Raw genomic sequence first — 15,473 nt, forward strand, 5'->3', positions numbered from 1 at the left:
TGCAATTTAAACAAACTTCTGAATGTGTCCCCAAATTGTAAATATGCCATTAATTAAATTGCTGCTTTATCAGGGGGTAGTACTAGTTGCTTCTTTCCTTGAGCACAAAGTGTTAAAACAACACATCACATGACTTCTTGACACCCTGGCGAACGTGATATTATCTTTTGCATGTTTTAGGGCGTTCCAATGCTAAACCGATTCTTAAATTTTTTTAAATCATACAACGGGCGCTAAATAAATAATTTAAAACAAAACGTAATCGTGAATTTTTTTGAATTACTGTGTGTGGTAGTCCGCGATCACAGGTTGTATCTGCATGCGACGTGCGTGAAAACCCGTAAACTTACTCAAGTGATACTAGTGCTCTATGTGCGTAATGTAATGGCCCAGTCAAGTACACGGAATGCTCCGTTAAAAGTCAGCACAGAGTTAATAGTCAGCCATAAATTTTCGATCGATAGCCATCGGTGGTAAATGAACGCCACAGTAAAGCGAACAAGGGTTACTAAACTGTTAGCAAGACGGCTTAGATGCTAACTAAGATAAACGTCATCCACCCAGCCCGGCTAGCTAGCATAGCTCGCGATGCTAACTTTACTTGTTAGCAATGTTTGCCTTGGACCAGGAAGTCTCTAGCGCCACAAGAAAATTCGTAGCGAGTACGAATGAAAGGAAACCCACACACAAAATAAAGTGAATTCATCCCACTTACCTGCAGGTGCTCCTGAAAACGAATTGGTAGGATCTGAGCCATGGCGGTTCCTCTCTCACTCTCCTCCGGTTTCTTCGAATGCTAACAAACTACGGCGTCTCTCAGATCCCAGCCGAACAGCAAGGGAGCCTCAGTTCGGAGGTTCCAAAGATAGAAGTGAAAGTGCTGTCGGTGTGATGGTACGTTTACGATCGTCTGTTGGCTCTAGACTTGCGAGCTTCCCCTAGCTAACGGCGGGCTGCCACTACACCGACTCCCTGGATCCGCAATGGCGGTGGAGGTTAGCAAGCACAGAAAACATCCCGGAAATGGAAGTGCTCTGTGTGGCGGATGAATACAGAGTTACACGTTTTAAAAAGGGCATTTTGACACTCACATTCACCCCTCCATTGGTATTACAGTAGTATTTAAAACAACTCGTAGTTATTTGATTAAAACACTGCATTAAAAAAATACAAGGCAAGAGGAACACATGTCAATCTAGGAACTAGTTGTCCTCCGCGCCTTGATTTTTGCCACATCATTCGTTTGTGTAAATGGACGTTAGTCATCATACGCGTTGTACACTTGTTCCTGTCGGCCAATTATATCGCACTTACCGAAGTTCAATTTACCGTACTCTAAAAATAACAGAATTAATTGTATCTAAAGTACTTGTAGTAGTTATAAGTACATTAGTCAGTAAGTCAGTCATGTGTAAGTCTGCTGAAAAAGGGTTGGCAAGGGCCCAAAAGACAATTGACATTGGCCCAGATCAATGACAAAACAATGGGGGACCCAGAGAGACGACTGGTATTGGTCCGTATCAACGACCCCCAGGGACGTTGCAATGGATTCAGAGATCTCTAATGTGGCCCCTGACATTTAAAATAAATAAATAAATAAATAATCCAGTGGCCGGATAGCCTTGGGCCGAAATGGCACTTTGTTGGGCCACCACGTATTGTACCTTACTGTACAGACCCTGGCCTAACCGAAACATGTACAAATGTAATCAAAATTAAAGTATATGAAACGTAACGTATCGTATTATATCATGAATATACAAGTTCTGTCTGGACCCCAAGATTGTCTAGAAACTCCTATCTTCAGCAACGTATCAGTCAGTGCAGTGAAACTGAATTATGCACCGTAAGATCCACTTCATACAAAAATAAATACAAAAATAAAAATAATAGTTTCAGTCAGTTCAGTGTAGTATGTTGGCCACAGTGAGAACCCAAGTCCTCATTTCCCCTTTTAACATCCACAATTTCTTTGACCAGAGGATGTTACCTTTATTGCTTAATGTAAAACAAACTGCTTGGTAAGCAAGTTTTTTTTTTGTGTGTGCTGATTTGGCATATATGTACAATCTAAAATGCCACTAATTTATACATAGTTTCAATGCAACGTTTGTCTTTCACCTTTTTTTCTTCTTTTGTTTTACATTTTTCCCCCAATTCGGGGATGTACATTGTGATGCATAAGCATTTTAACAAAATATTCTTTACAAACGCAAAGACTTGTATAAAAAAAAAGATATGTATATATATATATAACTGCTGGTATGACATTCTAGCCTTGTATAAAGTGAGCTATTTTCTTATACACAATAAGAGCTAAGCATGATCAAGTCTTATTTCAAGACTCTCAGTTGTCCGTATGTGTGAATGTGAGTGTGAATACTTGTTTGTCTTTATGTGCCCTGCGTTTGACTGTCGACCAATCAATGGCGTACCCTGTCTCTTGCTCAACAAGTCAATTGGAATAGGCTGCAGCAAAGACAATATAAAGTATATGCATCTCCTGCATTTGTGCCCTACTTCACTCACTTATAAACATATATTAGTCATTGGATGTTAGGAGGAGGACATCCTTGTTTTTAGCTTTTATGAGTGTGGCTTCAAAACAAAAAGGTCTCTATGGTTTCAAAGGTATCTAATCTATGCAAATATATTACACTGCATCTGCGTAGACACTATAGGCTATTTTGTGTTTGCTGCTTCCTCTTGGCCAGGACTCCCTTGAAAAAGAGGCCATTGATCTCAATGGGATTTTTCTTGGTTAAATAAAGGTTGAAAAGGAAAAAAATATATATTGCCATCTGCTACCTCATTCTTCCAGATTCCAGAAATTGGTGCACAAAGCACAATTACAGATACCACACCATGTGTTTTTATTTTGTGTAATGATTGAGTCAAGTCCTGAACGCTAGGAATACTGTTACAGCCATGACTTTGATGACACCCATAAAGAAGTCAAGTGTGTCACAATTATGGCCTTCGCACTCTGGGTGTCACATGGAGGCCATAGTCTTTGGCTATTATGAAAAAGAAAAACCCAAAGAACAGCAATATATTTTACCATCTTTCCTCAAGGATTCCAGTAACAGTTTTCATCTCCCTTTACTAAATTTTGCTCATCATCTGCCGCATCAGGAAAACTAAAATAGTGTCAACATCAAGACAACTGAGCAGCCATTGCATTGATGATGATATGCGAAGCAATATCTATGCAGCCCGACTAGTCTAAACACTGGATTCTGAGTTATATTGTGTTTGTGTAATACAGTATACGTTATGCAGCAAACTCCACCCTTTTTTACCCATCTCAGCCTCTCAGGAGGCGACCATTTTGCCACTTGCTGTCAAATGAAGATGACAACACAGTTGTCTTGTTTGACAGCACCGTTCTGGTTTGTGTGCTCAATTTGAATTGGATGTTGGAGTTTGAATTAATAAAGAAAGCAAAAAAAAGATGACAACAAAGTTGCTCAGGGCTTAGGTAATGACCAATCAGGGCTTACCTTTTTTCTGAACCTGAGTCGGGATTGGTCGTTACCTGAGCACTGAAAAACTGTGATGAGCAAGTCGCCATGTCTTGGTGTGACGTCAGTGGGAGAAACCCACCACCTCCAAAATGACAGCTTTTCAGGAAACAAAAAACAAACAAACAAACAAACAAACAAAAAAAACACCAACTTGCTTGACTTTCCAATTTGTTCAAGTTAGATCTGTTTATCAGCATTCCTCATATGGCCTATTCCGAATTTGCGCCACAAGTCAAAATGCAGCATTCGAGGACAAGAGGAAGGTGGGAGATTGGATTTTTCAGATATCAAACAAGGAAGTGTGCGCCGCGGGAACACCCCTTTAAACTCAGAGATCCGAGTTGCGAAGTGTGTGTGTGTGCGTCACCAACCGGCTTCAATTTGACGTCACTCAACAATAGAGACACAGATCGTGAATTTACACAATTATATTTATCACTTTATTTATTATGACATTAATTTAGTTATTTGAAGCAAGTAACTTCACATAACCCAACGTGATTTGGACTGACTGCTATCATAATCAATCATCTTTGTTGTTTGCATTTGCCTCGAACTTGGGACAATCCGAGAGTGATCACTCCGACTTCCCACCTTCCTCGAATGCAGCATTCACTCGTGAATTTGGTGAAAGGAAGCTCTATGCGCATTGAAAAGCATTGGACTTTGGATCGCTGTAATTTGATGTGTGAGGATTATTTTGGTTTCAAAATGTGATGAAATGTCGTTTGACTACTATAACAATCTGTCAATACATTACGCGATTAGTTTTCACCAAGTAAGGTGCAAACATTTCAGAAATGCCTGGATGTGCGGAATCGTCCACAATGTTGCACACTGACAGCACCCCAAAATTATGTTAAATCGTTAATTTAATCCTAAAAAAAATTGTTTTCATTAAAATTGTACGAACACCATGTTGTCTAGTGCTCACTGCGTTGACAGTCGCGGTCACAAGACATCATCACCTTTTAACCTCACAAAAGCAAACGATGCATGTGTATCGCTACGTCATCTTATGAAATTATTTTTCAAAGCCATGTGCGATACAATACATCCTAAACCCAAGGTGGTAAGATCATTTCTTTACATTGTGGGTTGGGCTACTATTTCTCAACAGAATGGCAACCTTTCATTAGCATGTGTGGATAGCAAATCCACAATCATTGCCTATTCAACACTGTTTTAAGACTTTGGTTTATTCTAATTTGAGAATTAAACCATACAAGTAAAACATTGCACAATCAAAATTTAAATGATGGACATTCATCCAAAATCTCATTTACTGGCATCCAGGAAATTATGAGCAGAACCTTTGAACTTCTTTTGAAAAAAAGTTACTTATTGACTTCACTTGGCCTTTGCTCTCTCCGTGTCGGTGACTGGCTAAGGCTGCTTTGAAACATGACGCCATCTAGTGGCCTCAAGCTTCAATGAAAATGCCATGATGGATTTGCTGGGTTTTAGATGTTTAGAGTGAAGATACTCATAATACCTTGAAGAGTATTTTAACTCCTTTATGAATTAAAATAAAAAGTCACTGACCCAGGTATTAACTCCAGCCTAATGGCTGTATGCCCATTCGGCACCACCTATCCTATCTTGTTTTCCCATGAACGCAATCTCCTTCTAGACATCTGTCTACTCATTTACACATCTATTCTGATATCTTCGATAATCATTCTGCAGACAAGTTTTTCATTTTAAAACAACATTCTTTTCTTTTTTTTAAATGAAAAATAACATAAATTAAGGTAAAGGCAGCCACAATAAATGGTGTTAACTTTGTTTACACACAGATACACAATAGGGTCACTAGCCAGAGAGTATTCATTATATATAATGTGATTTTATTGAAATTCATCTATAAAATATCAACAATGCCAACATCTGTTACATAACTCAAAGATTCTTTATCTTTGGGGGCCACCATCCTCCGTCGTTTGGTCGAACCGCCACTACTTGGTTCCAAACTTAGTCACCAGCTTGTAAATATGTTTTCTAATTCTCTGCTCCTTTTGAATGCATACAACTGTTTTACTAACGAGTTAATTTTACAGGGTAACATTTTGCCAACGCAGACCAAGACAGCCTATTGTATGATTCTGAAGTTCCAAAGAAAGAAGCCAAGCAGTTCTTGTAGGCTGAAATGCTGACATTTATAAGCAGACACAGATGACTTCTTTTTTTGTAGTCCATCATAGAGCTACAACAATTATTGGAATTACTCGAATAATTCAATTACAAAAACAGGTCAAAGCAAAATAATAATATTGCTGCAGTCACTTGTAGTAGCTTGCAGTTGGTGCGATAGGAGGGAAAAGTCTGTAAAAGACAAATAATTAGATAATTTCATACATAGAAAAAGATAAAGTACATAGCTAATGCTCATAGCATAAAAGCACAATTTACGATCACTAACATTGATGCTAATTTATTGATGTTAGCTAATTTAATGCAGTCTGTTATTGCTAGCTAGAATGTATTGTAGGCTAATGCTAATGTGGTGAACAGGGTTATTATAGTTTTGGAATTTTTCATTTTAGTTAGTTTTTATTTCGTTTTGTTTTTTTAATTTAGTTAATTTTAATTCGTTTTCAGGGTGGTTCTGTTAGTTTTGATTCGTTTTAGTTATTTCATAACTGCTTAGTTTTAGTTTAGTTTTAGTTTTAGTTTTAGTTTTAGTTTTAGTTTTAGTTTAGTTTTAGTTTAGTTTTAGTTTAGTTTTAGTTTAGTTTTAGTTAGTTTCAGTATTAGTTTTTTTTAAAAGTGTGTATTACTTGTGCACAATATTTAAAAAAACACCGTGGGAGCAATGTCATCTGAAGGTCCTTTTCTATTGGCTGCTGCTAGATGACGTCACTTTTGTGTGACACACTTTCAAATGTCCTTATTGCGGTTAATATCAAAATAAATCATCCGTTAGTTTTTGTTTTTTAAATAGCATTTTCGTTTTTATTTTATTTCGTTAACGAAATAGTTTTTTGAATTTTTGTTTTTTCGTTAGTTTTAGTTAACTAAAATAACCTTGGTGGTGAAACATAGACAGCCGCAGATGCACTTTCAATCACTTTACCGAATAATTAGTATATGTTTAATAATTCTAAATAGCTGTTTTTAACACACACACAAAAAAAATCTAATTACTTGAATGATAATAAAAACACTCAATAGCTACAGCCCTAGTCCGTCCATGCATTTTCTACACCGCTTTTCCACTCCTGGGTCTCAGGTGAGCCAAGGCTATCTTTAAGGTAAATATAGGTTTCTCCCATGTAGTAAATGAGTCACTTTGAAAACTTTCTTTCTTTGTGGGGCTGCGCAGACTGTGTTCCGTTATGTCATGGCCTGGCTGTGTTTGATTGCTGAAATGGAGTCTAACATCACGAGTAGCTACAGTATGTTGGATTGGTGAAAATCAGTCATGTGACAAAAGTACTCTAAGTACAATTTCTCCATGAAAAAGGAGCAGCATATTTGACAGCTCTGTCCTAACCCTGGGAACTGTCATTTGGAGGATTTTTTGAGAGCACAAACCATAGAACCATACGTAGTAGCCTATATGCACAAAGGTAAGATGAGGAGCGTACAATGGTGAATACTATTTCGGGAACCAGTAATAAAACGCAGAGCACAATAGTACACGCTGTCCAATTTCCTCAGGTGCTGGTGCATTCATAAAAAGCAGATCACCATAGTCCAATACAAGTAAAAAGTTGCAGGAATAAGACGTGTCCTTGCCATAAAAGAAAAACAAGCTGGGTTCCTATAGAACCCAACCCCCCCCCCCCCCCCCCCAATTTAAAGCTTGAGTTTTCGAGCAAGACCCTCAATATGTGACTTAAAAGACTAATTTTGGTGGCTATTTGGAGTTATGTTCCTTCAGCAGTTTCAATTTTAGGAAGAGGATAACGGTTTTCCATTTGAAAAACAAAAAACAATTTAGATTTGTCTGCAAATGAAAACAGGCATTAGAAAACCTTGACACAGATCATTGATATACATTAGGTGTGTTAGGCAATTCAAAATTTTTATCGGAATTAATCACAATTAATCACACATTTTATGTCTGTTCTAAATGTACAAAAGTTTTCATACTCTTGTAAACATAAAAGTGGGAAAAAATGTTAAACTAATAGAAATTTGGCTGCATCTTTTAGTCATTAATACAGTAATTTCATAATAATTCATGAAATTGAGTTGAAATTAAAAATATAGACTGTACTGTAAAAAACAAGTGTGATATTAATTTGTGTTGAATTCATTTTTCTGCCACTCGTTGGCATAATTGCAATTGTAAGACACTGGTGACAGCTCAGTGCACTTTTCTTTTCATATTAAGAGCTAGCTAATCTTTAACATGAAGTAACCTGAAATTGCGCCCATTTTTAATATTGTAAAATACAATTTGACCCCAGTCGCCACAAATATATGCATTATTATTACATTTATTACTGATAAAGTTTTAAGTGGACCCTAAACCCTGCATTGTGACTGGAATTCCCCCAGTACAGGCTTTCCAAGTATGGGGCAGTCATTAATCACATATTAAAATAATTAGTGGTGTTAAAGGAATTTTAAATTAATTCAAAATTAATGCACTCATTTTGACACCCCCAATATAAATTCAAAATAACAGTGGACCTAGAACAGAACGTTGTGGGACCCCTTGAGAGAATCACGAGTCTCTTGTGCAAGATGCCATGATCAACAGTATCACAAGCCTTCGTCAAGTCAATAAAAAGTGCAGTACAATATTTTTTTTTACATTTCAGACCTTCAATAATTTCATTAAGTACCATCATAGCAGCAGTTATTGTGCCATATCCCTTTCATTGGCATCACCCTCACTGAAAGTAATTCTCACAAGGACACACAAATAAGTTAATACTTAAGTTGCAAAAGTTTGATGTGAACTGAAGGCATGTGTGCACAAATTTCATAATGATTAGACATTGCCCCTGTCTGGTGCTCCAGTCTGGGGGAGGAGCCACATTCATCCGAATAAATGTTTGGGTTTGTATTACTCCTTGTTACATCTCGTTCTGTGCGGCACAAAATGACATCAAATACAGGTACTGCATTTAAAATATTTTACCATGTTGTTGTGTTTTTTTCAGCAGCAGTCTTTTTATGTACTACATCATCCATGTTGCAAATGTTTCTTTGAATATTTTGATGCCTTGTCTTGTGCTCTCTGGGCTTCCTTTCTACGGACTATTTGAGTGTTTGAATGGGTAACAACATCCAGACTCTTAATATATTTTAACCTTAAAACTATATTTTTCCACCCTGACTCAACATGGTGTCTCATGTGACAATTACTAGCAAAGTGAGTCTTACTTTAATGAATACAGTACGCCTAAAGGTTTATGATGGGAAAAGCAAACAGTGATCCATTAGTAGCAACAAATTGTTTTTGCTCTACTCCAGGCAAAAAGTGAATTTGCATGGCCACATGCAGTATGTGAATAATTTCATGTTGGCAAATTGTACTACAGTATTCACTGTGTTACATTTATCTTATCAACTGGCAAAGAACAAGGAACATTGAGGCACTTAGTATAATTTGTTAATGTAACACAATGTGATATAGACGAAATGCTATCAAAAGCAGCGAGACATTACAGCATATGGATAGTTATTTAACCCATTGTTTGAAGGGTTAAAGTTCATGAGCAACAAGACAATTATTTAAAATTGAATATGTTTTCTCTTACATGATTGATAACAGAAAATGACTGCATACATTGTTTGATCATTTTGGAGGATATGCAGTAAAAAAGCCTTTAATTAGTGATTCCAAAGGCAACAATTGATACTGACTCAGAATTAACAATAATGAATCAATAACAGAGTTAACCGGATTCCATGCCCCAGCACAAGTATTTTATTTGAAGTGTTTTATTGTGCAAACTACTGCTTAAATTCTATTGGACAGTAGATTACAGATGGTACACTATGTTCTTGGAAAGCCGACCCTACTTGAAAGAGAGCAAAGATTAAGATAATACACAGGAAGTTCAACCATATTTTATAGTTGCTCACTTTAAGTCTCCAAACCACTGTTTAATGCTGATGCCTCAGTTAGTGAATAGAACATTCACAGAGCTCGAAGTTCAAATTTTTATACTTCTCTGACATTTATCAGTCTGTGTTTTAAGATGGATGTTTTGCAAATAAGAAACGTTTGCAATACTGTATTCACTTAACTGCATGCTGCTAAAACTAGACACTTTTCCCAAAACTTTGTGGTCATTAAATTTAGGACAAAGTAACACTCTTGCTTTTTGATCTAATTCTTTCCATCTATTTGTTTATCCCCCCCACGTTCTTTAAACCAACTTTGTGAACAGAGAACAGCTACAGCATGAACATCAAGCCTCCCAAAGAAACACGGTACTGTACATAATGAATAAACAACAATGGTAGATATGTGAACATTAGCTTGTGATGCTAGCACTCTTTTTAAAAGTATGCTACTTCACAGGGTTTTAGATTTTTGTGTGTGCTTTTGCTCAGCGCAGCATTTCAAATCTTGGAACACTGTAATCTTTAATACACAGTGGGACCAAGATAAGACTTTGTGTTCACAGATAACGGTTTTATTGTGGCAATGGGGTTATCGTGATCCTATATTTAATGCTCGTGACATTGAAATCATCGGAAGCAAATGTCATAAAATTCACGATTGACAATTCAGTAATATATACCTGATACATTTAAACTGCACATGCGCACCTTAATTACATGTTCAACTAAAGTGGTCTGGTCTCTCATGTTTCTGTGAAGGAAATTTACATTTAATCCGAAAGAGGGAATTGACAACCCACTGATGGTCACGACAGAAGGTACATTCATTCTCAGGGGCTTCAAATCATCCACTGTAGGCAACTGCATTGAATTACAATTCTATCTCTTCACTTCCAGAGTCGACACCCAGACCGCGTCTCTGTGTGCTGAGAAAGGAGGAAGGGGAAGCCTATGGCTTTCATCTAAGAGTGGAATGGGTGAAACAAGGTCACATTGTCAGAAAAGTAGTTTCTGGCGGGATTGCGGAGCGCTGTGGACTTGAAGATGGAGACAGGCTTCTTGAAGTCAACAACGTCTATGTAGAGGATGCTCCCCATCAGGAGGTAAACCAGTTGCGTTTTGCCTTTATTCTGTCTATATTTCCTTTTACATCAGAAGGCTCTTTTGAGTGTCATGGTATAGTCGTTTTGCATCAGGTGTCCAGGAGAATAAAGCTAAGTGGACATCACTTATGCTTAATGGTTCTGGATGGGGAAGCATATGAGAAGGAAATCGCCACGGGGCACGACCTCCGCAATCTTGTCAAAGCATATAAGGGTGAGGACTTAAAACCACCGAGACTGTGTCACATGACCAGGGATCCTGTCTTGGGTCTGGGCATCAACTTCACACCTGTTGGAGGTAACACCAGTTTTAACGCACACGTTTAATGTTTGAGAACAAAGACTGCGCAGGATTTTTCAGTTTTGTCCATTTGCCACGTAGCTGAAAAAGGTTGCTTCTGTGTCAACCTGGTGCATGGAGGGGCAGCTGAAAAGGCGGGCGTACTTAAGGGGGATCGCCTGTTGTGGATGAATGGAGCCGTGGTTTCAGGACTCACACACTCCGCACTCAGCAAAATGGTACGAGCAGCTGCTTAATACATAACGATCAAGGTCCACAATGATTTGGACAATGATGAAATATATACGGTAAGTGCAGTATGAGTACTTCCTTCTTGAAAATGATTTGCTAGGACTTCACTTCAGCCACCTCTCTTTCTCTTGGAATTTCCTGCCTTCCCTTTTGTCTTCACGAAGCAATCATGCTCTCTTGAGTTAAGATAGTGTCGCTGACTTGGCCAATGAGGAAGGACGTGCATTTGTCAATGAGAAGTTTGTTACTGAGAAACACTGCTAGATCAGTTTTGTAGCATTAGTCTTAACACGTTCCATCATTCTGATACACGTTGACCTTAATTTTAACTGATTACAAATCTGACTGCAGTTTCTTTTTTTGGGGGAATTTTGGATTCTTGACTTACTGATCTTTTTCTTCAAGAATCAATTCACAAGAAAATAATTCTGTGGTGGTTAATAGTATTAATTTGATCAGGTATTTTCAAATTCAGTCGCAGTTTTAGTCCAGTTTCAATCACGCTTGTTATCTTTTATCATACTTACCGGTAGTCAACCTCATCCCGTTTTTATTTTGTTAACTTTTAGTCGACTATAAATCTAACATTTTAGTCTTTATTTTAGTCCAAGAAAACTTTTTTAGTCAACAAAAACTCTCAAAGTTTTAGTCAGGACAATCATTTTAGCTCCGTATATTTTTTGTCAGCAGATAATGTTGAACATTTTGAATCTAAAACTTAGAGATGGGACGTTTGACACTGAGACTCCGGAGCATGTGTCAGGCAAGTGAGACAGACTGCTCGAAACAATGTATCAAAAGCCCCGATCAAACATCCGTGATCACGTGCTAATGAGATATCGGAAATTACGTAACTGATTCAAACCTTTTGGCGCGGTGTCAGCTGAAGCCGAACACAATAGAGCAAATATTGTTCTTGAATAAGAACTTGTAAAACAAAAAATATATAAAAAGTTGGGCACAAGCACAATTCCCTCATGTAGATATTTGCTTTACTTTATGTTCACCTGGAAAAGTTAGTTATTCGGTATGTTTCCAACAAAAGTACTCCCACAATGATGCATTTAAAGTTTCTAATTATGCATTATTTTTAAATCGTGTGTAGAAGATACAGGCTTGACCCAAGTATTTTCCACCGAGTTGCTATAAGCGCTTCTCCAAGACCCTCAGTCACATCTTCCAAAGACTGATGTTGAAATACTTGTCATCTGGCTTCACAGCGCATTTGTGTCATATCCAAATCATGTTTATAAAAATCGAATGAGTAACAGGACATCACATTGAACCATAGTACTGGTACAGTGTCAAAATATTGCAACACTTCCATGTGTACCTGATGATCATTAGACAGACACAAATGTAAGACTGAATGTACTGGTGTTATGTTGGAATATAAATCAATCAGGCGAATCACTTTGAAGATTATAGCTGCTATGACTCCAGCTGACCACCAGATGTCACCGGTACGATCTATCTTATGGGGCTTTGAAACTTCGACTCTTTTTCCAAATCAATCAGCCGAAAGCCTCAAAAGCTTCACAAGGCTTCATTGTCCCATCTCTACTAAAACTATTTCATATAAAAATTTCTCTCATCTTTTTGAAAAAAACAAACAAACTTCACACACAATGACAGTATATCAACAAGTGGCTATTATGACTCCATGCTACGGGCTAGTAAATTAGCCAGCATTAGTTAGCGGTTGGATTAACATTATTGTTGGAATGTTATAACCGTTGGATTAATGTTACGTTATAATGATAATTTACTAAAACATTTTAAACTTTCACTGTGAATCCACTGCCTGTTTGTCCCATGTGGTTGTGCATGATGCTGTCTCTTTAACTGCAGATTTGAAAGGGGGGTGTGTCACTGTGTCACATAGTGTCCTTTTTACAAAATCACATTTGTGTCTCATCTTTGTTCATGAACTAAAATGTCCTTAGATTTTAGTCCAGTTTTTACATTTTCGTCTACTACTAATCTACTGATTTAGTCCCATGTTGTTTATTAAGTCTAGTTTTAGTCAGGTGAAAAATGTGTGTTGACGAAATTATTTTTGTTTAGTTTTCATTGCCGAAATTAACACTAGTTGTTAAGACAAAGAAATTGAAAAGCGTTACTATACAATTATTTCTGGATTTATGCAATTTTGTTGCAGATGAAAACATGTGACAATGACATCACCATCCTAGTGATCGACAGTGAGAGTGAGAAGAAGTACACTCGACTACGGATGCCCATACTCCCTGCTATGGCAATTCCACACAATCTGCCCTATAGATTGAGAAAACTACATTTGGATTTGACACCTGAGGGCTATGGTTTCCTCCTTCGCTTTGAGAGGGCCCCTTCAGGACGTACAGGTGAGGGCTCAAAAAGTGCGCTCAACACACATTTTGGTCTTTCATTTTTTCTTCATACGCGACAGCTCATGTGCTGCGTAAGGTGGACGCTGGCAGTCCAGCAGAGAGGGCTGGCATGCGAGATGGCGATGTGCTGCTGGAGGCGAATGGAGAGGATGTGGAGTTGTTGCAACATGATGAGATTGTGACGAGGGTGAGAGAGAGTGGCTCACATATCTCACTTAGGACAATTACCCCACAGGGCCATGAGTTTTACACACAGGTTGGTGTCGCTTTGTGTTCTTAAAAAAATAAAATAATTTTTTTTTTAGTGTTTAATACAACCAAAGTAAGTGTGAATTTCAGATGGGAATGGCAGTGGAGCTCTATATTTGGTCTAATGTTCTTGCAGTTAGGTCTATCACCGCTCCTCTTCTGTGAAGATGATGCTACTCAAATGGAAAGCAGTGAACCAGTCCGTGGATCAGAACATTGCCTACAAACTGATATAGTAGATTCATCTCAGTCCAGACCCAGCTTCAACCATGGCTATATACCACAGTGTCCCGGGACCTTCATCAGCCAAGTAGGGTTGAAATATCACTTTTCAATTAGACTCTGCATGAAGATAACATTTGTTCTGTCTTATTCAGGTGACCCCAGGGAACCCAGGGAAGAAAGCAGGACGAATAATAGGTGATATAGTGATGGAAGTCAATGGAGAAAATGTGGGGTACCGATACCTGGAGGATGTCATTATGCTTGTGAAAGAAGGAGGGCCATGTCTTTCCTTACTCGCCAAGGATAAGGAGGACTACGACAACTTGAAACGGAAACTTTCTATTACCACCAGTGAGGTGACAACATTTCAGACATGCTCCACTCGTTAAGTATACAGTGTGACATTTACCTTACAATCTGGCTCATTCTCAACAGGGATGAAGAAACAGAAGTTTCACACTTGGGAACGGACTTAATAGCCATGACAACACTCCATGCTGTCTGTGTACCTTCTGATGCGATTTCAAACTGTTTAAACTTCATTTTCTAACACTGTTAAAAGGAACTGGATGACCCATTTGAATGGCTTGCAATGCAGATAAAATATTGCAATCATGTACAGTGACCTTGAGTTTCCTGAAAGGCACTTTCATTAAAATGTATTATTACAGTATGATTATCATATCAAAATTTTCTCAATTGTAATGTGTCAATGACATAAGATAGAATGGATATGTGTATGCATTAAAAGATGACCATCTTTGTAAACTTGTGCTCATAATCTACAGAGTAACAGCATGCAAGTTGAAACATCATACTTAACCAGTACAAACATTAATATGCACTAAACAAGTTATTCATATCTGACAGAATATTCAAATTTAACAGAATATTATCAAATATCTTTTACCTAACTAACTAAAGACAAAATATTGACCCGAAGCATGGCCCATGCAATCGACTGTTTGACCTGTGACTTGAAGCCGTTGCCATTATTTACAAAGGATGTAGCGCCATCTATTGTTAGGCAGGAGGTTGGCACAAAAAAAAGGGGTGTAACCAGTTGTGAAAACCTAAGCTCATGTTTTTGCCAACTTTTCATTTCAGGGTCAGTGTTAGTCACAATTTTTTTTATAATAAATAAATAAATAAATAAATAAATATTCTGAAATTGCCTGTATATAAAGCAAAATGGATCCCAGCAAATGTTGTTGTTAGTGCTCGTGTTGGAGCTTGGCCAATATCCAGCTCCCCGCTCGTTTACCTGCCGGTTAAGTAGGAGCACCTGTGGCTCAAGCCAAACTGTGGGAGGGGTTCTACTTTCTAGACCTGGATTTGCCACCACTGTCAATATCCTGTGACAAAGACAATTGATTAGCCATTAAAACTATTTTAAAAAGAAAGGGGTTATCCGCCTTCCATAGCTTATGCA

General features: G+C 37.8%; 2 protein-coding genes across 3 annotated transcripts in view; one reads left to right on the top strand and one right to left on the bottom strand.

Annotated features, from left to right (window-relative positions):
• cltca (clathrin, heavy chain a (Hc)) overlaps positions 1 to 1,008 on the bottom strand; it is a 34,549-nt gene extending 33,541 nt beyond the window's left edge. Inside the window, exon 1 of the mRNA XM_086057773.1 lies at positions 716 to 1,008. Within this exon, the coding sequence (XP_085913899.1) occupies positions 716 to 757 (42 nt within the window). The 5' untranslated portion in view covers positions 758 to 1,008. The remainder of the gene's footprint in view (positions 1 to 715) is intronic.
• Positions 1,009 to 8,535: 7,527 nt separating this feature from the next.
• nherf4b (NHERF family PDZ scaffold protein 4b) overlaps positions 8,536 to 15,473 on the top strand; it is a 53,773-nt gene continuing 46,835 nt past the window's right edge. The window contains exons 1-11 of one of the 2 annotated variants that reach the window (XM_086098593.1): positions 8,536 to 8,602; positions 9,884 to 9,926; positions 10,320 to 10,378; positions 10,458 to 10,663; positions 10,757 to 10,961; positions 11,046 to 11,182; positions 13,357 to 13,561; positions 13,627 to 13,823; positions 13,953 to 14,126; positions 14,194 to 14,397; positions 14,477 to 14,809. In XM_086098593.1, coding sequence (XP_085954719.1) covers positions 8,536 to 8,602; positions 9,884 to 9,926; positions 10,320 to 10,378; positions 10,458 to 10,663; positions 10,757 to 10,961; positions 11,046 to 11,182; positions 13,357 to 13,561; positions 13,627 to 13,823; positions 13,953 to 14,126; positions 14,194 to 14,397; positions 14,477 to 14,482 — 1,503 coding nt within the window. In that variant the 3' untranslated portion in view covers positions 14,483 to 14,809. Of the gene's footprint in view, positions 8,603 to 9,883; positions 9,927 to 10,319; positions 10,379 to 10,457; positions 10,664 to 10,756; positions 10,962 to 11,045; positions 11,183 to 13,356; positions 13,562 to 13,626; positions 13,824 to 13,952; positions 14,127 to 14,193; positions 14,398 to 14,476; positions 14,810 to 15,473 lie in introns of those variants that run through there. The other variant, XM_086098594.1, reaches the window with a different exon arrangement.

The sequence above is a fragment of the Leptonotus elevatus genome, chromosome 16 (genome assembly GCF_054856555.1).
Source record: "Leptonotus elevatus isolate MCC_2025b chromosome 16, RoL_Lele_1.0, whole genome shotgun sequence".
NCBI classification, from domain to species: domain Eukaryota; kingdom Metazoa; phylum Chordata; class Actinopteri; order Syngnathiformes; family Syngnathidae; genus Leptonotus; species Leptonotus elevatus.